The 23555-nt window shown below is 41.7% G+C and overlaps 1 protein-coding gene across 2 annotated transcripts in view; it reads right to left on the bottom strand.

Moving 5' to 3' along the window:
- Positions 1-1538: 1538 nt before the first annotated feature.
- Positions 1539-23555, bottom strand: part of ARHGAP9 (Rho GTPase activating protein 9) — a 43177-nt gene continuing 21160 nt past the window's right edge. Inside the window, exons 4-18 of one of the 2 annotated variants that reach the window (XM_026713828.2) lie at positions 22901-23128; positions 20172-20345; positions 18447-18557; positions 16742-16803; positions 14634-14715; positions 13763-13858; positions 13246-13344; positions 11577-11703; positions 11326-11436; positions 9770-9868; positions 9587-9664; positions 8262-8315; positions 6618-6752; positions 5208-5313; positions 1539-2839 (exon numbers count right to left, since the gene is read on the bottom strand). In XM_026713828.2, coding sequence (XP_026569613.1) covers positions 2656-2839; positions 5208-5313; positions 6618-6752; positions 8262-8315; positions 9587-9664; positions 9770-9868; positions 11326-11436; positions 11577-11703; positions 13246-13344; positions 13763-13858; positions 14634-14715; positions 16742-16803; positions 18447-18557; positions 20172-20345; positions 22901-23128 — 1746 coding nt within the window. In that variant the 3' untranslated portion in view covers positions 1539-2655. The remainder of the gene's footprint in view (positions 2840-5207; positions 5314-6617; positions 6753-8261; positions 8316-9586; positions 9665-9769; positions 9869-11325; positions 11437-11576; positions 11704-13245; positions 13345-13762; positions 13859-14633; positions 14716-16741; positions 16804-18446; positions 18558-20171; positions 20346-22900; positions 23129-23555) is intronic. The other variant, XM_087925451.1, reaches the window with a different exon arrangement.

The raw sequence follows: 23555 nt of genomic DNA, 5'->3' as shown, positions 1-23555 counted from the left end.
ATTTAAAAGCCACTCAAGCCACGGAGGGTCATCAACTAAGCCTTCATTTTGATGAATGGCTTCTTTGGCCCCCAAACTTCACTTTTCTCTAAGGCCATGGAAGGGAACTACCAGTCCACAGGCAATTTTCACCATAATTTCAGTGGAAGGAAACAAGCCAAGAATCCAATGAGAAGAAAAGGGACAACCTATTTCTAGCACTTATCAGACAAATTATTGCAATCTTTTCTGGGCCAAGGTATAGAAGTGGTTTGTCGTTGCTTTCTTTAAGAATGGTCTTTGGATTTTCCAGTGTAGCTTACAGCTGTAGCATTTTTCTAATGAGATATCAGATATGAATCTGATAGTTATATTGATTTGAGTCACACCCAGTGATCCTTTTTATCGAAGAATCAAAATAATTTCCCCTCATAGCATCACAACCAACTGCACATTACATTGTTGTACATATCAACTTCTCATTGACACAAAAACCAGCTAATCAGCACTATACAAATTTCTAGTAAAAATCAGAACCAGATTTTCAGGTTATTGACTGGCTGGGTCTTTCATCACCCAGCCATTATGGGTTTCCTAGCCTTGTTTGGAGGAGTAAATGGATTATATGCTTACTGTGAAAGCACTGAGTGAACCGCCATAGTAGTTCAGGGCAAATGTAACCCATCCATATATACACTGTTTTTGTCCTGAATACAGCACATTGTCCAAGAATGGGTTAAGGAAGCTGCTGATGAGAGACCTTTTTAAAGCATTGAGAAAAATGTGGAAAAAATCCTGCATCTGAAGTTTGGCCAGTTTCCCCCTTGCTCCAATGGTGTATTTGTTAAGATGTGGGCAGTTGGTCATGCTTCCTAAGAAGCTTGTACAACTGAATTATGATCAAGAAGATTTACATGTAAAGCTGAAAACATGCTAAGTGGTCAAATCAGTCTTTTCAGAGCCATAGGTGAAACCGTCAGTTAAAAAAAAGAAAGAAACCTTTCCCCTTAAGGCTAACGATTTCCTCATTTAATTAATTTAGGTTGATCAGTCTCAACTTTCGCTGGCTAAGGAATTCTGGGAGTCCCCATATCTTAAAATTGCCAAGGCTGAAAAACACTGGTGTAAATTATGGAACTCCTGTAATGAATTTTTTTGAGCTCGGTTCTAACCCAAGTCAGATTTTTCAAGGTTGATTGTCTAAGATGGAGAGATGCGATGATTTGGGAAAACTGAAGAAGGTTATGCATGAAATTCAGGTTGCGAGGGAATATGTTTGTTTTGTTACTTTTCCCCACTTAATTGTGTTCGATTCTTGAGGATAAATTGATGGTACCCATCAATTAACAGCTAAACGGCTGGCAAGAATTAAACAGTTTTTGTGAACAGATGGAGAAACACTTCTTCTTGTTTGGACATTCATAAATTTGTTAAAGGCATGAAAGATCTGCTAGGAAAAAAACAGTAGCGAATTTTCCCTAATTCATCCCAATTTACATCTAAAAGATAAATGAGATCCCTTAAAGACGAAGTTCAGCCACAAACAATACAGAAGAAATGGATCACCTGGCAATATTTTTTTTTAACAAATTTTATTCAGTTTTTCACATTAAATCTCTTTTTAGTGGACAACATATTTCCAGGTCATCACCTTTACATACAAATATGACAGCAATTCTACATTCATATAGGCATACTTAATTCTATTATTCCCATTTCCTTTCCAAATTTTCAGTAAGGAGAGAAACAAACACATTAATTCTAGCCTCTTTCATTAATCTCAATCGAAACATCTTTTTGCTGGCAATATTTTTATTACTGAACACTTTCCTTGGCCACAAATCTGAGAAACAGGTCACATGCGGGGTGAGCTGGAGAATTCAGTCATATTTATTTCTTTTCAAACCAGTTCTAAACCATAATTTTATAAAGGAACAGGGTTTTTGATAATAATATTCAAACATTACCTTTGATGTTTCCCAAGTTATTTGGCAAAAACAAATAAACCCCGATAGCAATTTGAAAGGGTTTCAATTTTATTCGGGGGGAACCTATATGCCCTAATAATGACTTAGAAGGCATCTCCTTAAAAAGATTTTGCCTGTGCATGGGATTTGTAGTCCAACACATCTGATGGGCAGTTGGGGAAAGTAATCCTGAAGAATTATGCTTTCAAGAGTACAGAGGCTATTTGGCACCGTGACATCAGACAGGAGACCTAGGGGACTAGGCTGTTGGCATGATATCAGTTCATCTGGTGAGAGTCTTTCCCCTCCAACATAGAATGCCCAATAATTGAGGGATAAAAGTGTTCTATTCTTTATAGATTTGTCTGGATTGGAATCCATCTAAACAGGTCTTGCTCACTGTTTAAAGTCAAAGCACTTTCAGTCATATAATTTCTCTTTTAGATTCTCACCAGTGGTTTATTGAGTATGAATATGACATCATTTTGCTAAGGTATACCAGATTAAAAAAAAATGAGCAACTTAAAAAAAATATCTCGGAGAAGGAGGATGCAGAGATAATATCTTTTCCAAAGAGGATGGTAACTTATGCTGCTGTGATTGATGCAGAGAGTTTCACAGTACCAATGCTTGCTTCAAAAAACATTGTGATCCCATATGTCTTGAGAATAAAGTAATCCATATTCAAAAAGAAGAAGTATCAACAAAATCATTCGGCATCTGTCCCGAAGATACTAGTAAATTCGGTAAGAAGCAACTCTACCACCTGATTCTGGTACACCATGTCCTCTATCAGGCTGGCTACATCTCGCTCATGTCGCAACAGCGTTGGCCCAAAAACAATGCCAATGTTCTGAGTTGTCATCCGGTTGATATCTGAGTGATCCATCACTCTGAATGGGGGAAAAAAAAGCTATAATGAGAACATCATAGTATTTTGGTCCCGTTCAATGTATCCATTGCTAAAGCAGACAGGTAGGTTTGAAATTTCATTTCTAAAACAAAACATGGTGAAAATCACTTTCATCGATCTGTAATCAATTTGATTGCCTAAATAACAAAATAATCAAAGACACAATCAGTCAGGGCAACAAATCATAAGAGAAAGAGAATACAAAGTGTATGGAATCACTTCTTCTACAAAGCAACTTTTGGATATCCTGAATTTCTATTTCCATATTCCCAAAGTTAGCTCCAGGATCAAATTTACAACCAGTTGCTCAACCATCCACGTAAGGCAATGTTTTCCATTTAAGTTCTCTTTCAGGAGGCAAAATATGAGGTTCTAGACCACATCTGATACATCGCCTCATTTCCAAGAGATGTTAATCCACATATTCAACTCGGCTTGTCTGCCAGATTTTCAGAGTCTCATGATTCTATATGAAGTTGGGAAATCCATTGCAACTGAGGTTAGGAGGAGATGGGACTGCCTGGAACCACTTCTGTAAATGGTGCTCAAGATCAGTGGCACTATGTAAAGTGTACAGGTCTTTCAAGAACTTAATAAGAGTAGAGTAGAGTAGAGTAGAGTAGAGTAGAGTAGAGTAGAGTAGAGTAGAGTAGAGTAGCGTAGAACAGAACAGAACAGAACAGATCAGAATAGAATAACAGAGTTGGAAGGGATCTTTGAAGTCTTCTAGTCCAACCCCCTGCCTCAGCAGGAAACCCTTCACCATTTCAGACCAATGGTTATCCAATCTCTTCTTAAAAACTTCCAGTGTTGGAGCATTCACAACTTCTGGAGGCAAGTCGTTCCACTGATTAATTGTTCTGTCAGGAAATTTCTCCTTAGTTTTAGATTGCTTCTCTCCTTGATTAGTTTCCACCCATTGCTTCTTGTCCTGCCCTCAGGTGCTTTGGGGAATAGCTTGACTCCCTCTTCTTTGGGGCAGCCCTTGAGATATTGGAACACTGCTATCATGTCACCCTGAGTCCTTTTAATCAAGGTAGACATACCCAACTCCAGCAACCATTCTTTATATGTTTTTTAGCTGGCAATGAAATACCTGTTGCAACAGCAAAACCACTGGTACTTACAGTGCTCAGCCATAGAATATCATTATTGGACTGAGAATGTGCTCAGCTATAGAATAATAGTGCTGTACAGGTGGTCCTTGACTTACGGACACAATTGAGCTCAATTTTTGTGTTGTTAAGCAAGAAAAATGTTATGTGAGTTTTGCCTCATTTAACAACTTTTCTTGCCACAGTTGTTAAGTGAATCACTACAGTTGTTAAGTGAATCACTACAGTTGTTAAGTTAAAGTGAATTGTTGAGTGAATCAGGTTTTCCCATTGACGGTCAAAAAAAAACCACAAGAGGTGATCACGTGATCTCAAGACACTGCAATTATGAGCCAGTTGCCAAACATCTGAATTTTGATCACATGACCACAGGGATGCTAACACAGTCATGAGTGTAAAAATCAGTCGCAACTCACTTTTTCAGTGCCGTTGTAATTTTGAACGGTCATTAAATGGTTCTAAGTCAAGGACTATCTGTACTCAGTTGCAGGAAAATTCGTAAGTGTGAATAAACAAATTTTCTTTTAAAATGCTGATCCCAGGCTGAATTTTCAATTTTAGCCTCCAGCGTTAAAATATGCATAAGAAAATGTAATTGCCAGGATAGTCTACTTTTAATTAGTAGATTCTTTTTATTGCTTCTTATTCAATGATATAAGTGATTAATTGCTCTTCAATTCATTGGCTTTGCTTCCTACCTTTGAAAGAGAAGTTTAAGTATTAGTTTCCTTTTGCTTTTTTTTCTGACTAGTGATTTTGTTTGCTTTGCTATAAAAGAAAAAAAGGGGGGGCTTAGTCCTTGACTTACAACAGTTCATTTAGTGACTGTTCAAATTTACAACAGCATTGAAAAAAGTGACTTAGGACCAATTTCACACTTCTGACCATTGCAGCATTCCCATGGTCATGTGATCAAAATTCAAATGACTTATATTTATGACAGTAGTAGTGTGCCAGGGTCATGTGATCACCATTTGTGACCTTCTGACAGGCAAAGTCAATGGGGAAGCCAGATTCACTTAACAATAGGGTTACTAATTTTAACAGCTGCAGTGACTCCCTTAAATAACTGTGTCACAAAAAGTCATAAAATGGGGCTAGATTCATTTGTTTCACTTAGCAACCAAAATTTTGGGCTCAATGGTGGTTATACGTCGAGGACTACCTGTAACAAAAGCCTAGATTCTGCCAGGAAGAAAGTATTAATGGACAAACTCGAGGTGAGTAATTTACCTGCGGAGGTGCTGAAGTAAGTAATGCAGGGTGTCCCGGTTTGGTTGAGGGAGAGACTGGATCAGCCCAGAAAGCTTTGACACTTTTTCCTTGTGATCGGACAACTCTGTGCAGAGGAAAGCAAAAAGATGGGGTTGGTTTCAGCTGAGAAGGCAACAAAAGACATTCTAGCTTCCAAAGGGCAGGTCAGAAATCTTCAGTGTTGTTATCAGAATTACATCTGGAGCACATTTTGGGGAAGAAAATAAATTGTAATTGGGATGAAAGGTGTCAACGCTCCGACTAATGAACCCGAGCAAATCAGAACCCTAAGACTTGAATCCTCCTCAAAGGTCTTCTTTATTGAGTACATCATATCGGCACAGCTCTAAAGGAATACCAACTCTAAATCTTTCCCACGGTTTCAGTATAATTAAAATAGGAGATAATCCCACCCGCAAGTGTCACAGGTCTCGTTGGCCAATTGGGTTAATTGGCCAGCTCTCCAGGCACTCCTTCCCTGACCTTATCCGTTGCCAGTAGAGATGACCTTGATTCTCAAGAGAAATTCTCTGTTTTGTCTAGTAAGGCATTCCAACCTCCTTCCCTGCTTCCCCCTGTGTGTGGCAATCGAGGAACTGAAAGATGGCTGCTGCCAGGTTCGATTCGAAGTTGACAATAGGATTGTTGATTCAACAGTCTTACCACCCCACCTTAATCATAAAAAAGGTGGACTTGAGGCCAATGGCTCAAACAAATAGCGAATTATTATGAGTGATAAGGAATAAGTAGAGAAAACTGTTTCATGCCCCGTCATGGCAGGATGCATGACTACAGAAGCTAAAGGAACACAAACAAAACCATCTTCAGATCCACTAAAAAGCCGGTTTGAGAGCTGGCATGAGTATACCTGCCTTGAATGATGTCTCAAATACTAAGCAATGAGAGTTTTAACTGAATTATGCTGAAAGTTCCAGGAACAGAATAGAATTTGAAAAATGATGGAGAGCAAGAAAAAAAAAAGTATTTTTCACACTGATCATTAGGATTTTAAGATTCCCCAGCTCCTCTAAGCAACATGACATTTGGGCGCAACTTAAAATAAGGCAGTAATTTTAGGTCTTCTGCATCGAATGATATATTATGTTTCTAAAGCAAAAATAATAATAATATACCTGCAGATAATTTGAAGTACATCTCAGATTGGAGAATTGGTATTAGGAAAGTCTGAGATGTTTTCCCATGCCGCCCGCCCTTCCAGGGAAAACCAAGATAGACAATTTCATTTTATATAGCACCTTTTCTAAAAATGAGTTGCAATATTACAGAAAAGTCACAGGTTTTTAATCCTGGGCTCAGAATTAACCTCTTCTGGAATCATATATTTGTGTTTGTCAATTCAGAAGAGTAAGAAGTAAGAAGACGACTTACTGACAGACGCTATACATTCATCAACGTAGCTGTAGGGCACAAGGGACTCAGGTAACTCTCGGAAGAAAAGCTTCAGGGCCCCTGTTATCACATGCACATCATCCCACTGAGGACTGGCCAGGTTCAACTTCTCCTCTAGGGAACAAAGAAGAAAAAGACTTCAATGACCCTCTAAAAGGATGCAAATGACCAGCTGTCTGCAAGGAGTATAAATCCTTCCATTCCCCACTATCTAGTCAGAGCTGAAGAAGCTTCTTGGAGGAGAAGCGAAACATCTTCAAAGAAAAACCAGGAAGTCCAGTTGCCTCTTGAAAAAAGCACCCTTGGGAAAAAGACTGATTCACCAAAAAGGACAGAGTCATATCAAAGGGGACCTTTTTCAATGTAACATCTTTCTGTTTTGTTGATTAGAATCACCAAACATATTAAGGGGCTGAAGTATAAACCCTAATCAAATGGAATGGGACAACTTGCCATGGCCAACCCACCACGATCAACTCACCACGGCCAACTCATCGGTAATCATTTGTATCTGGCTGCCTTATACTGTTACACATTTGTGAACCCATTAGTTTCAATGAAAGACATTTGGGGTATAATCCAACAGCTGCCCAATGAGTGGTTTCTTTAGTGAGACAGTTTCTAGGCCACTGTAGGAGTCGCCAACACATATGTGAAAAGCTCTGCATGTATTGATAGTAAGTCCTTGAAAGGCCACCCCGCTTCTTTTCCTGACAGAACTCCAAAGGCAATATTCTCACCACTGCTCTAGCTGATACAGCCAATGTCCCTTTTCCTGGGGCAGCTGAAAGAAACTGCAGAGACTGGGGCAGAAGAGGAGAAGACATTTGGTAAACTCAGATTTCCCTTTCTCTCTCTCTGGAATCAAAGCAGCTTAATTGTAGCTAAGACAACAAATCCAACTTGAGTCACGAGAGGCTACTGTGACCCATAAATTAAAAGAAGGACCGTCTAAGTCCAAAGATAAATATTTATTTTACCACATGAATATGGCTGCTCATCTTATACAAAGATGCTGAACAGTTAATAACCATCAACAGATATAATTCGTTACAAATCAAACAACGCAATGCATTATAAGCATAAGATATATTTACATTTTCAATACTTCACTTTCGCCACATAATTTTTCCCCATATATTTCTGTGTTCCAGGATTCCTTTTATGTAACTGGAACTCTTATTAAAAAATAGTATGCTTGTCTCAGTGGATCAGTGGATCCTGAAACTTTCAGACTAAACATAAGACTGCCTGACACAAACATTGGATTCCCTTTCTCTCTCTTTCTCTCTTCCTCATTCTCTCCTCTCCTCTCTCTCTCATTCTTTCTCTCTCTCCTCTCTCTCTCATTCTCTCTCTTATACTCTCTCTCTCTTTCTCTCTCTCTCTCTCTCTCTCTCCCCCACCCCCATTGGTTTGGGTTTTTATCCTTAAAAGGAACAGAAAGTCCTTTGGGGATTGTAGCATTTTTTAAAATTATTCCCTTTGAAGGAGACTTTAAGAATTCAGAATTTGTACCCAACATTCAAAACCTAACTTGGTTTCATTAAAATCCCCAGCTTTTTCCATGGCTTCTGGGTAACCAGGGTTGCTATTTCAAAGATTGAGGGACAGAAACATTACCTTGGCAACGTTGCTCTGGGAAGACATACCGGCCATCGGATGTCACTGCCCGTTCTGCAAAGCAGCACAATGGTTACTGAGGATGCCACAGGAGAAACAATATCTTGTAGCAAAAGATGAAGACAGGTTTGACAGTAGCCAGAATGTGTCCATACATTCTGGATGAGTTTATGGAGTGCTGAAACCTAAGGTGGCTTGTTTATTGGGGTTTTTTTCCCCTGCAGTGTAGGAACCCAACCATTGTCACCTTGTCATTTGTTTTCTATCCTGCTTTCAGCTCTGGTAAACAGAATTTTGATCCATTTTTTAGAGGGGTTTAAGATCTTCTGCATTGTCTAGCAAACTTTATGTAGCTGTAGCAACTGGCATAGTTCTGACTACCTGCTGTCACTCAAGCAGAATTGGGATAGGTGGAGAATGCTGTAAATCTCGACCTCTCTGACATGGAAGATAATTACTTCCACATTAGATCATAAAACCCCCAAAGTAGCTGACCTCATCAAAGGGCTAGGGATGAGAAGAAGATTATGTCACATGGATATGTCCTTGAAGAATGGTTAGCAAGGCATCCTTGAGGTAAAATGAGGAAATACATATATTGAAAATTATAGATGACGGCAAGACTGACCAGAGGAACAACATTTCTCATTTTACCTCAAAGATGTCTTGTTAACCATTCTTCAAGAGATTATATATATACACACACAATATATGTGTGTGTGTGTGTGTGTGTGGCATAGCTTTTGTTGTGTGTGTGTGTTTTCATTTCTTAGTTTTTGGTTCCACGCATCATTGTAGTTTTGTTTTTAAAGTTGTAGCACAACTACATTTCATCATCAGGCTCTGATGGCAGATGAATTCCCAACAAAGCTGAATGCTATATAAACTGAAAACCGTGAAAACTTATATAATATATAATATATATATATATATATATATATTTTTTATATATATGTGTGTGTGTGTGTGTGTGTGTGTGTGTGTTTATATATATACATATATTCTCAACCTGGTGAGGTTGAGAAACACTGCAAACAAAAAAGAAGAAAAAAAAGCATGAGGACAACATGAGGACAGTATAGTAGTTACTGTAATGTAATAAGGGTAGCCAATAAATGTTTTCTACCTTTAAGGTTAGAGAAAGAAGTACATATTATATGATGTTAATTGCTGTCATAGCATTTTCAACAAACTCACTAGCCTTGAAACACTTTATCTCTTTTCATCTAAAATAAAGCAACATGGTGGTAGATGAATGATTCTGGAGGATTAGACATCCCTCCCACAACTCCATGTTCACCATTTATCATTCTATAAGTACTCACCATGGTCAACTATGAATCTCAGCTTCTGAATAATGGCCAAGTTCCCGTTGACCCTATAGAGTCCGTCTGCATCCAATCCTGAAAGAGAAGGACAGAACTGCTGTGAATCCCCCACATCTCCCAGAACTAGGAGGAAGATCCTAGCTGAGACAGAGCTGGAGTAGTGACCCAGGGATAGCCTACCTCTCTGTTCCACAGCTTCCACACATTGTTGTACAAATTGGGGTACTGTGCCCCCTTCTCGCTGGCACAGGGCTTCTAGCCGACAGCCAAAGACTTGATCTGGGAATAGAAATGGAAACGGTAAAGCAATTGCAGATATTTTGTTTTAGAGAGGCTACAATTATCTCTCAGCCAAGAAATAAATATAGATGAGCAATTTGTACACTCCAACCCCTATTTTTATAGAGCCTAGAACAGGGGTCTCCAACCTTGGCAACTTTAAGCCTGGGGGACTTCAACTCCCAGAATTCCCCAGCCAGCTGGGGAATTCTGGGAGTTGAAGTCCCCCAGGCTTAAAGTTGCTAAGGTTGGAGAGCCATGGCCAAGAGTATCACAAGATCATGGTGCTAAAGTAAACCAGATTTTTGACCGTATCTATACACACATATCCATGGACTAAAATCAACTTATTAAACCTTTCCTTGATAGATCTATTTATTTTGCTTTAAACCCCATAGTTAAATAAAAACTGTAAAAAAAAAAAACTATGCCACTTGTTTCCCTCAGCCACAAAAAAACAATGGCCCCTCAGATTTTTAAACTCAGATTTGTGAGTTTTAGCAATAAGCGATTTGATCCAGGAACACAGAAACAAGAAAAAACTTAAATTTGTCTTGAGATCTGGATGAACCTGATTCTGCTGATGTTTCAAAGGGTTTTGAAGATCTGGGTCTTCACTAGGCCTTTGGTGAGGGTAAATGAACTCCTCTTGGATAGTTTGAGGTCATTTTTCTTTCACTCCTGACTGGTTTTTTTCATCTTTTCCATTTTTATTCTTTTATTTTGTCTCTTATTATAGTCTAGTTCTTGTACCCAGCGTAACCAGAGCTGTTGAGAGTTGGCAGCATGCAAAATAAATAAATATCTAAGGATAAGGCCAATGTTTCCCCACAACAACCTGTGAGGAAGGCCAGACTTCCAGACTTGGAGGGCGGTGTGTGAACTTCTGTGGCTCAGGATGGGTAAGAGGCAGGTTTTCCTCATTTCTGGTGCAACACTTTCAGTTTTCCATCCTTCCGAGGTCAGTAAAATGAAGACCCAGATTTTGGGGGGAGGGGAGGGCAATATACTGTCTGTCTCTGTAAACCGCTTAGAGAGGGCTGTAAAGCACTGTGAAGCGATATATATATATATATATATAAGTCTAAGTCAGGGGTCTTCAAACTTGACAGCTTTAAGACTTGTGGACTTCAATTCCCAGAATTCCTCCTGCAATCATGTTAGTTCAGGAATTCTGGGAGTTGAAGTCCACAAGTCTTAAACTTGCCAAGTTTGAAGGCCCTTGGTCTAAGTGCTATTGCTATAAAGCACACTAACTTTAAAAATAAATTCATGCATCAATATTTTGGGGGGGCTAGATATATAGGGAGGAAGGAAGAGTCTGGTGATAATTTTTCATTAAAGGTGACAAATGTATTAGAAGTCATAGTGCTCATCCTTGTTTGTTCAGAAAAATCACATATACATACATACACATATACATACACACACACACACACACAAATTTACATCATTACCTCGGATCAGTCCTTTCTCCTGTAAACTTCGCAGGGGTGGCCTCTTGGCAATGAAGCGTCTCAGCTTGCTTTTGACCCTTTTCTTGTAGACTCTGCCAGGACTCCCGGGGGCTAGAGGAGTAAGGAACAGAAGCCAAGAGAAGAAGTTAAGGCAGCTGCAATCCCGTCATTCACAAATAAGATGCAATAGCCCTACTTTTGGCAGATATTAGCACCCCCACACCCCCACCCTGGATCTGCTGGTCTCAAACCTGCTTGCACTTCACCCTTGGAGACCCCAAGTTCGTCTTCATCATCCCAGCTCAAATCCACAAGCTCAGCACTGTTTGACCGATAGAGTGGGTACAGAAGCGGCTCATCCAGAGGGTTCTCTTGATCCTGCAGTGGAACAAGGAGTGAGCTTAATCCAGAGAAATGAGCAGCCAGATAGGAAGGAGCAAAATGGGGAAATGCGTTGCCATGAACTACAAAAGGGTTCTGTTTCAAAGACCTACAACCTTGGATTGATACACTTAGGATTTCATTATGACATGTGCCTCTGTGATAAACCCATGGGGTGTGTGTGTGTGTGAGAGCGAGAGAGAGACAGAGAGAGACAGAGAGAGAGAGAGAGAATAAAAGAGAAAGAGAATAAAAGAGAGAATGTGAGAGAGAATGAAAGAGAGAGGGGAGAGAGAGAATAAAAGAGAGAATGAAAGAGAGAGAAGAGTGAGAGAATAAGAGAGAATGTGAGAGAGAATGAAAGAGAGAGAATAGGAATGAAAATAGAGGAAGAGAGAAAAGAGAGAGAGAGAGAGAGAGAGAGATCATTGGATGGTACGCATGAAGAACTACAAGCTCAATAAAGGACAAACTGTGCACAGAGTCCTTTTTGTGGTCTGTCCTTTATTGATTTTGTAGTTCTTCATGTGTACCACCAGATAACCCCAAAGGACTTCTCTCCCTCTTCTGCCCTGGGTTTATCACAATGGCACGTCATTATGAAATCCTAAACATATCGGTCCAATTATGTGTGATAAGCTGGAAGCCTTAAGGAAGAATTAATGCTTCATCTTCAACGTTAATCCCACTTTCTCAGTGTTCCAGGAGAGTCCCCCAGGGATGTATCACACCCAAGTCAATGAGAGTCCATCCCTGATCAAGAGCTCCAGATCTATATGGAGGTGGGTGTGGGGGAGAGAAGCGGCTGTGCACAGCACTGAACACCATTCCACTCATTGTGAGCTCTCATCAAAATCAGTTGAATACTTTTAACAAGACCAGAAACAAGAGGGGAGAGAGTGAGTGACTGACTGACAGAGACAAAGAATGATTGTTGTGCCCTCCCCCCAACAGAATTTGCTTTCTGGGGCAATAGGTTCTCACTGAAGAAATAATGAGTTCAAGCATGTTCTAAACCCGAAACAAAGACCTTCTGTCTTCCTTGGGAGTAGCTCTAAACTTTGTAGAGGAAGGGTTGGCAACCTAGCATTGTATAAACATGGGGGACTTTGATGCCCATTAACACCAATTAAAGCACAAACAATTATAAGGTATGATGGGAGTTTCCAAACCAGTTTGGTGTAGTTGTTAAGACACAAGACTAAAACTGGGAGCGTGTGAGTTGTAACCCAGCAAGCCAGCCTAGGTGAACTTGGGTCAGTCACTCTCCCTGAACTCTAGGTTGCCCCAAAAAACACCTATATAATATTGTCTGTGCATTCATCAAGAGTCAAAACTGACTTGAAGACACCCACCCACCCACAGGCAAAAACCAGAGGAGATTTTAGTCTAGAAGGCTCCAGGCTGCTTGCCATTTGGGCAAAGTTAGCTGGGTAGCAATCCCCATCCCGGACGGAGTGAAAGAATTTAGGAACAGCTTTTTATTCTATATCAATATTTCAAAGAAGAAAGGAAACGACTGAGATAACTTTCACTCACTAGTCTGTGGATGACCCCTTTGATTGCCTGGTACCAGTCCTGGCTCACAGTTTCATTATCTGATTGCAAGAGATACTCATTGCCAGTCACAGTGCGAAACTAAGAAGAAAAGAGGAGAGAACAAATTGGATGAGACAACAATTTCACTTAACGTAATCTCACGCTCCTCTAATTGATCCTCACCAGCTAAGACTATAGCAGGAATCCTAATTTAATTTTAAATAATTATGACAACAGCTTCATGTAATCCCTTGTTCCTGCTATGTTCCTTTACTTATGGGCAGGTGAACAAACCAGGAAAGGATACCTTAGTGTTACAACTGAACCTGGAATTATAGTGAAGTACAGCCAGAGAAACCAGAGTATATTAACCAACTATCTTGATTTAAAACAGGACCACTGTGAGTCAGTTCTGAAGAATTGAGAAACTTATATTGGGACAATCGAGGCTAATCAGCTGCATGAAGTCTCACTCCAAATACCTTAGGTCTAGATGAGCTGGGGTTCCCACACTTACATAGATGACATTCCGCTTGCTGGACAAATCCCGGGCCCACTCAATACGGGCCCCACGCAAATCCACACTGCTTTCAGGCCGGCTACCAGATGGAGTCTGCAGGGGGAAAAAAGACACAGGTTAGGAAGTTCCCTATACACATTGCCAAACTTGACCTCTGCCAGAAGTAACTGGGAAAGGACCAGGGAGATGTGTATTACTTCCTTATTGATTACCACAGCAACATAGACTTTTGTGTTAGTGGGTGGGTGGGTGGGTGGTGGGATGGATGGATGACTGGATAGATAGATATAGATAGATAGATAGATAGATAGATAGATAGATAGATAGATAGATAGATAGATAGATAGATATAGATAACAAGATAGATAGACAGATAGATAACAGAAGGTAGATAGATAGATAGATAGATAGATAGATAGATAGATAGATAGATAGATAGATAGATAGATAGATAGATAGATAGATAGATAGATGGATGGATGGATGGATGGATGGATGGATGGATGGATGGATGGATGGATGGATGGATGGATGGATGACAGATGGAGAGAGAAGAAGACAGAGAAAAACATATATACATACTAAATGCATGCGGACAAATGCCATCTTTGAACAATACTGGCAGTGGGCATATCTAAAGCTGTACCAGATCTCCAAATGGGCAAAATCATCCCTTTTATTCAAAAGTCTCTCCCTCTTCCCCCCAGCCAACAATTTCTCAAAGGGGCTATGTATGACTTTCCAGAACTAACATAAAATTTTTAAAGTTAGTTGCGAGGATTGTACAAAGTTAAACAGCCAATCAAAGAAGGCCTTAGGCTGCCTTTCCTGATTTTTCATTTAAGCATCTGTCTGCTGCTGCACTCACCCATGCAGCTGTCACCTTGGGGTCCTTGTAGAACATGAGGCTATTCCCAGCTAATACCAGCCACGATGATGCCCAGCATTTTCTGGAGGTAGAGGAAAAGAAGAGAAACTGGAGCCCAGCCCACCAAAGCCATAAACAAAACATCCCCAGGACTTCCAAGTTTAAAAGTGTCAAAAGCTGCTTGAAGTATCAAGATCAATGCTCCCACATACAGGCATGTGATCTGTTTGTGCTTGGAATAACCTCCGTAGTTTCATAAATGACCGTGTCTCGATGTGTCAGTGACCAAGTATTGGAGGAGACACCAAGGAAGAGCAATCTTGCTGATGGTTTCTGGTCTCAAAAAGAACATTTCCTGAATTTTCATATCATAAATGAGAAATGTCACTCTGCCCCTTTCTTGCTGAACAATCACTAATGAAATAATAGGCTGGTGGAGACAGGATACTATGAACTGGAATTAGAACTGGGGTCCGTAGTATTCTCAGAGGGACGCTACCAGGGGTGGGATTCTACCGGTTCTGTCCGGCTCTGTAGAACAAATAGCTCTGAAGAGCAGCAGACATAGAACTGGTTCTGTGTCTGCTGCTGTTTGGCCCACCCGCCCACCCGGGCTCTTACCTGACCTTTATTTCCTACTTTTGCAACCTCAGCTGCCATGCGAGGCACAGCTGTGGTTGAAAAAGCAGGAAATAAGTGCTTTTTCAAATGCTGCTTCCCTGAACGCAGCGCTGCTCAGCTGTCCAGGCAGCAAAGCTGATTTACATACGCGTGCAGCGTGCAGGGAAGCACATCGTAAATCACCAAACCGGTAGTTAACCTTGTCAGATCCCACCCCTGGATGCTACCCATCCTCTCCATGATCTATTTTCCTTGTTACCTTCTGGGAGAAGGCTTCATGGTATCCGAAGCAGAACATCTAGATTCGGTCAGAGTTTTGTTCCATATAGTACTATCAACCTTGTGAACACTTAAGTTTCCTCTTTCTGCTACGCATTAAAAATGACTATAAAGGTTGTCTTATTCTTGTTGTAGTAGACATCCTATTGACTCTCTTCCTTCAAGGCCTTCTTTTGAGAGGAGAATACCCTGAGCTCAAACTTATTCTGAACTTGCTTTCATTGGCACAGAGTTGAATGATGGACCTGTGTCCAAGTTTGGTTCACGTTTGTACATACGGACATCATTTGACAAGAATAAGTGGGCATGTCTCTTCTTTGACATAATCCCATTTCCCCGGATTTGCTTCCCCTTCTCTCCCTTACAAAAGGTTCAGCTCTGCCTTATTTTGCTCCCCCACTCCACTCCTCCGGATTTATGTCAATGACTGAGAAGGTCCGTTATTCACTAAGGCCCCTTTCCAGCCTCTTTGTCTATTCAGGCCAGGACATCGCTTCTCAAAATCCCTTCAGCTCAGGGGTGGGATTAAAATTTTTTAACAACTGGTTCTGTGGGCATGGCTTAGTTGGTGGGCGTGGCTTGGTGGCCATGTGACTGGCTGGGTGTGGCCAACGCAACATCACTCACATCAAGGCACGCATCTCCTCGCCTGGCCTCTCATGACTGTGGGGATGCTGCAATAGTTGTAAGTGTGAAAAATGGTCATAAGTCACTTTTTTCAGTGCCATTGTAACTTTGAATGGTCACTCCACACAAGCAAAGTACCAGCAAAGGAGGGGGGAAAAACTCCAGAGAAGTTCCTGAGACAGGAAGTCGAGTCCTGCCAAGAATGTAATAAGGGTTAATGGACAGGCAGTTTCTGTAAGTAACACCAGAATGTTTCCTTCCTGCCTTCCTTACAGGATTAGACCAGTAAGCAACACCAGAATGTTTCCTTCCTGCCTTCCTTACAGGATTAGACCAGTAATTTATTCTAACAACCGGTTCTCCGAACTGCTTAGAATGTTAACAACCGGTTCTAGCGAATAGGTGAGAACCGGTTGAATCCCACCCCTGCTTCAGCTGTGAAATGCCCCTCAGTCAGAGCTGGAGAAGTAGCCAAATGAGGATTGAGAAGCACAAATGCCCCAGATTCTTCCTATATGGACAATGAGGAAGGTATCCCGCTTCAATCTCCCACTCCTGCTAGGGAAGCTTTAACTGAGTACCTGAGTTTCCGACCTCCTTCAGCAATCTTGGTCTTGTTCAGCTGTCCACATTTCTCCACCATCTGCCAAAAGAAACCGTGTCAACACACTTGCATTCCTAGCTGTGTCCTGTAGGTCCTTCCTGGAATCCACACCACTCCACATACTCCCAGTTCTCTGAAGATCTTTATTTCCTACAGACTCTGGTTCCAGATAGGACTCTACTGCCAGCTCTCCTACTGGGTCAGTTGAGAGAGGAACTTCCTAACGTGGCTGAGCTGCAACATATAGTAGCCCCAATCAACACAGTCAATAATGAGGATGTGTAGTTTGGTGACGCCTGGAGGACCGTAAGGTTCCCAATGTGCAAGAAGCAAAACAATTTGGGGTAGTGAGATGTAATCTTTTTTCAAAGAAGATAGAGAAGAAACACATTGGTACACACATGCTAAAAAGGACATGTGGAGATGGCAAAACCAAGAATAGGACAGATGTATCCTCTGAATGCATTACCCTAGTCCCAGCTAGAGATTTCCTCCCCAATGATTCCATTTTCCATGCCAGCTTCTCTGGCTTGATTTTCTTTTTACTTATTTCACTCTCTAGATCCTGCTACATTCTCTTCACCATCTCCTTTGCCCCTTCGGTTTCCAAATCTCATTTTCCCTCTGGGCAACATTCCCAACCTCAGCTGAGCCAGATGAAGAAAGGAGGCAGCAGGATGGACCCACTCCAAAGCTCAGAGGGTGGCCTTCTCTGGCACGGCACCAGAGGTGGTATTCAGCAGGTTCTGACCAGTTCTAGAGAACCAGTAGTGGAAATTTTGAGTTGTTCAGAGAACCAGCAAATACCACCTCTGGCTGGCCCTGCCCTCATCTATTCTCTGCCTCCCGAGTCCCGGCTGATCGGCTGGGTCTTCTTTGTTGCTCTGCACAGGAGAACGGAGCTGGAAAGCAGGTTAGTGAGGTGGGGAGGGAATGGGGATTTTGCAAAAACCTTCCCCTGCCACACCCACCAAGCCACGCCACGCCCACCAAGCCATGCCCACAGAACCGGTAGTAAAAAAATTTGCATCCCACCACTGCACGGCACAGCTGGCCTCTGCAGCTAAGCAAGAGAGAATATCCTTTCAGATAATGGTGACTGAGGGTACTGCCATGGAATGGAAAGGGGGATATTTATATACCGTTCAACCCAGGAACATATGATGGTAGTGCAAATATCTTCACATCTACAGGTAGTCCTCAACTTACAATCACGTTTGAGCCCAAAATTTCTGTTGCTAAGAGAAACATTTGTATGGCCTCATTTTACGACCTTTCTTGCCACAGTTGTTCACATATCACTGCAGATGTTAAGTTAGTAACACGATTGCTAACAGAATCTGACTTCCCCATTGACTTTGCTTGTCAGAAGGCAGCAAAAGGTAAATAGGTGACTCCAGCATACGGCAACCTTCATAAATATGAGTCAGTTGCCAAGGGCCTGAATTTTGATCATGCAACCATGAGGATGCTGCAAATGGTCTTAAGTGTGAAAAACGGTCATAAGTCATTTTCACTGCCGTGTAACTTTGAACGGCCACTAAACGGACCATTGTAAGTCGAGGACTCCCTGTATTCCATAAGGCAGACTAATTTGATGAGATGCAGCTATAACCTGGGACACCTCTGCCCCTAGTCAGACTGAGCCTAACCATTATAATCCTTGTATAATTGTAACATACATGCAGTAGTTCGGCATTGTCCGTGATGGAACCATTGGTAGGTGATGGCACAGAATATTCTCCTAACCAGGCATCGAAGCTATATTGGGAATGGTTCCGCCGATGGTTTCCCTGTACGGAGAAAAAGCAAGATTATTTACTGACCATTTTGGATATCCATTCCCTTCCTGCTGCCAGTAGGCACTGCCAAGGCTGAATCTTAGGCCCAAATCCAAGGCCTAAATGGTTGACCAAACTGAGTGGCAAATAGCGAGGTAGCTAATAAACTGTTCTGGCCCAGGCTTCGTCAAACGTAATTAAACACAAACTTATTTTAAAAGCAAAACCTATTTTATTGCAACACTGGGAATTACTTACATTCCCAGCCAGAACTTATCTTAAAAAGTTCCCCAAGATAAGCAAACACCTTTCTGTGCTGTGGAATGCTGCCATAAACAGAAGTATCCAATTTATTTATAACAGGAACCAAACGAAGTACCAGAAAAAACAACAACCAGATTACATAGAGCTTCAAGGAGGACTCAGAATCTATCGAAGTACTTTGCTTCCTGCAAAGGTTTCATCATTGAGGCCTGACTTTTATCCCTTATGGGAGGGGCAATCACTTCCCAGCCTTACTCCCGAGTCGCTCCTTTTGTTTCAGCTGCTCTCGCCTTCTAGAAGCTCTGCGCACACGCGCACTGGGAACAGGCTCCCCTGGGTCCTCTGCTTCACTGCTGCCAGTGAAGGCTCCAAAGGCAGCATCCCATTCCCAGATGGTCCTGGCCCCATCCCTGCAGCAGATGCAGGACCCTCGTCTGAGTCCTCTCCAGACCTCCCTGACGGGTCCCCTTTCTTCCTCACTGTCCGATTCCACTGCTGTCTGCACTGGCTGCTGGTGAACCACAACATAAATGGCACCTCAGTGTGCTTTCTTCCTTCCTTTTGAAAACACTTTATAAAGGGGGAAGTGGTCAAGTGGTGCCTGTGTGATTACCAAACTGACTTTGCTAATGTAATGGGAAGAAGGAATAGCTTTGAGGAACAAGAGGAAGAGCCACAACCCCAAAAGACCTAAATGCAGGATAGAAATGTAATTTGAGTAGGTATCTCAAACAGGACTTTTCCTAGTTCTCACAAAAGCAAAGGTGTTGTTGGGGAGGGAAGACAAAATATTCAGGCTTGCAAGATTCTATTATTGTAACGTTATAATAAAAGTAGTATTGCATTCATAACTTTGGTTTTTCTAATCTGGTCTACCTGGAAGGGCTGATAGACAGTCCCTCCCTCTCTTCTGCAGTACACTATATTTAGGCTCAAGGTTGACTCAGCCTTCCATCCCTCTGAGGTGGGTAAAATGAGGACCTGGATTGCTGGAGGCCAGCTCTGTAAACCGCTTAGAGAGGGCTGCAAAGGACTGTGAAGTGGTATATAAGTCTAAGTGCTATTGCTGTGGCTATTTAAGGTATAGGGCTATTAACTCCAGTATTTAAAATTCCACACCTACATGCACTCGGGACTGCTGTCCTGCCCTCTCCTTCATGCACATCTCTCCTTTCACCCCAATTGGATAAAGATTAACCCTTCCCTTCTGCAAACCTTTCCTGCCAGACCAGGGGGTTGGACTAGAAGACCTACAAGGTCCCTTCCAACTCCGTTGTTCTGTTGAACCCTTTGAGCAAAGGCATCCGTTTTGTCCTCCAAAACTTGCCATCCCAGTGGATCCCCTCATGACCGACGCCTTACCTTGTGAGGCCGTATCGCTGGCAACATCAAGGATTTGGTACATCCCAGCTTTCTGTGGAGACTTTGAGCCCCAGACTGCTCCCCACTCACTCTGCCTTCCGTTCGATCCAGATTGGCTCCTGGAGTAGGATCTGCTGGAGCTGAGAGATCATTCCCCTCTATCTGCATCGAGCTCTGGTGAAACAAAATCACAGAAAAGGGGAGGGGGAGGGAGAGAGGAGAGAGAAAGGACGTGAGGCAGGCATGAGCCCAACTATGGCTACCCTTCCTTGTTCTGGCTCTCACCAATTTGATCCACAGCAACCTATTTCTTTCAAACGTGGGCTTCAATTCTTTCAGTGCTGTCCCACAGCTGATGATATAGGCAGAGCCTTCAGGTGCATGGGGACGTGACAAGGAGATGTTGGGAAGGGGGATGGGAAGAGGGATTACTGTCCAGACTAGTTGGCAACCATATGCCCTCTGTTCTGACATAGCACACAATAATTCCTCATTACAGACATTTCTCAGGCATCTCTGGCTGGTGGCCCAAAGTGGAATTCTGGCTTAAAGTACCAGAGAGCAATCATACTCAAAAGGAAGCCTCTAGAAGAGATATATTGGTGGCAGGTGTCTGTCAATAGCTGAGCCACCTCAGGGCTTGATTTACAGACTGGGAATATCCCCCCACCCCAGCAATAATGCTGTCAAGTCCACTCCAGAACATTTCCCCCATTGAACAAGTCAGCAATGTGGAATAATTTCAAAACACAATATGCAAAGCAAGACACGTACCTATCATATTCTTCCAAGAGTCTAATGCTACCTAGCTGGATTTCTGAATCATAGAACTGAACTGTAATTTCCATATCTGTGTGAGCTCCTGACCTATTTTGCATGCAACCCAAAAATGAGTTGATCCCCATTCTTCAGAGCAACAACCACAAACATCCCTCACTTTGATAATGCTCCCATTGTAAATATTTTTTCTTTCTTTCCACTCTCCCAACGGCATCAAGAAGTACATTAGCCTGAGAAAATGGTTACAACTGGCTCAAGTTCGCTTAATACCTGAATGAAGATTTGTTGAATCAAGTTCTCACTGAAATACATTTAACGTGCCAGATTCTAGGCCATTTTTATCACTCTTATACCAACAGTCTGAGTTCATACATTGATTGGGTTTAGACAAGGTTGAATTATAAGCCATCTTTTACAAACCATCATGGCTAAATCAAAAATGCTAAATCACAGCCAAATAAGTGTCTATGGACATTCTCAGTCATCCAGGTCATAGTTGTCCCAAAAGTGCTTTTTCAAGAGACAATTGGACTTTCTAGTTTTTCTTTGAAGTCAGAACTGAGGAAGCTTCTTGGATGAGAAGTGAAAGAAAAATCGGAAAGTCCAGTTGCCTCTTGAAAAAGCACCTTTGGGATAGCTAGATAAGCCACACTGTATGAACAATGTATGAACTCTGCCTTAGGAATGCCAATACACCTGAATTAGATTTTTGAATCATAAATCTCTGCTATTAAAACTATTTCCATCCTATCAAGTTACAGAGATCTCTTAGCTGAAGAAAATACTACTAGTATTAGCTCCAGGTATCTCTTAATACATAGTACCCTTAATAATTAGTACAAATATTAGGTGTTACTAGCAAATTAATTACTTGACCATGAAATCTTATATAGCTAAACTACATTGCCCATACAAAGGAAGGAAGTATCAGGAGGCGAGAGGGTTTGCAGAAACACAAAACTAAGGGGGAAAAGGCTGAATGATTTCCACTAAAAGTCAGTGTGATTCAATGGCTATTGGATTAAGATGGGCATATCCAAGTTTACATTCATTTTCAGGTACAGAAAAGTCCCTGGGCCATTGAATCCTACACTCCTCACAGAGTCGCTGCTGTGAGGACAAAATGAAAGGAAATCACCCTGGAAGCTGCTTTTACTGAGCTCTCCCAATTAGAGCAAGATATAAAGCTAAATAAATAAGCAAATAAGCTAGATGAATCCAACTGAAATGATTGCATTCCACTGCCACAGAACATCGATTGCTTCATGGAGATGGAAGGAAATCAAGCAGAAAGCAGAAAGAATAGAAAGGTGTACTGGAGAGAAGGAAATTATTGTCTGGGTTACTCTAGATGCAAGATTTTCTCCCTCCTATAACTTTTTAAATATTTTTTAGCTCATTTGGATCAAACCACATCCTCAAAACAGAGACCAGCAAGTGAAAAGTCATTTGGTTGAAAGTGTACAGGAAATCCTTGACTTACGATTGCAATTGAGCCCACAATTTTGGTTGTAAGTCGTGACCTTTGTAAAGCAGATCACCATGGGACTGTGCCTGTTGTTAAGTGAACCCATTGTTTGATATAGGGTTTTTTGGTGGAAATAAACACCAGTTTCTGGAAAAAATGTTCTAACTCAGTCACATTTCCACGGGATGCTGCAAATGGCTATAAGTGTGGGCTGGTTGCCAAGCAACCATAATGCCATCATGAGGCCACAGGGGATCCAAACATCGTAATTCTGAGTCTAGGCCATAGTAGCTTTTTCAGGGTCTGACAGAACTTTGAACAGTCACTAAGTGACCTATTTAAGTCAAGGACTACCTCTAAATCAGCTCAGCATTTGCCAGCTAAAACACTTCTTGGGTAAAGACACAAACCAATCAAAAGTAAGGATTGGATTGCTGAGGCTAAGTAGCATGGATGTCCCCCAGCAATTCTAGCTTCTCACCATCTCTTGGCTCCTCCTGGGTGGCTTCCATGACTTTTCACCTGTTGTAGGCTTATAGTAGAAACTACGCAGGGAGTTGGAATCTATGTGATGTTCCCAGGCTTCCAGCATCTGTAATGGTGGGCTGCGTGGGGTAGGAGGTGTCGCTGGTAACTGCTTCATCTCCTCCAGATTGTAATAAATTGGAGGCTTCTCCCCCAAGAGAGGCGGAGGAGTATCATCCAACATCTGCTAGAAAGAAGCAGGAAATGAGAGTTGGACTTAACATACTGCTTTCATCACTGGAAAAGGGACCTGGTAGGAAAGGATTAACTCTACCACTTTTACTCAGAATGTGGAGGCTTAGGATCTCTTCCTGTCCCATGGAAGAAACTTCATTAACTCAGTAACTATCTCTCGGGCCAATCTACTTCACAAGGTTGTTGTGAGGAAAAATGGGAGGAAGGAGCACTATGTACACTGACTTGTGCCTGAACAAATGGTGGGATTTAAAAGAAATACCTCTAACAAATACAGTAAATCAATACATTACACTGTGAGGACAAGAACTTTCAATTAGTAAGGTATGCAGAATGAGAAGAATAACGTGTAACGATCAGTACAAGGCAGTAAAGTAATTCTCTTCTTGATCCTTGGACCCCTTAGTTACTCTTAA

The sequence above is a fragment of the Pseudonaja textilis genome, chromosome 2 (genome assembly GCF_049901715.1).
Source record: "Pseudonaja textilis isolate UNSWEBS1 chromosome 2, rPseTex1.2, whole genome shotgun sequence".
Taxonomy (NCBI): domain Eukaryota; kingdom Metazoa; phylum Chordata; class Lepidosauria; order Squamata; family Elapidae; genus Pseudonaja; species Pseudonaja textilis.
The sequence above is the reverse complement of the archived record's forward strand: the minus strand, read 5'-3'. Positions and strand labels throughout refer to the sequence as shown.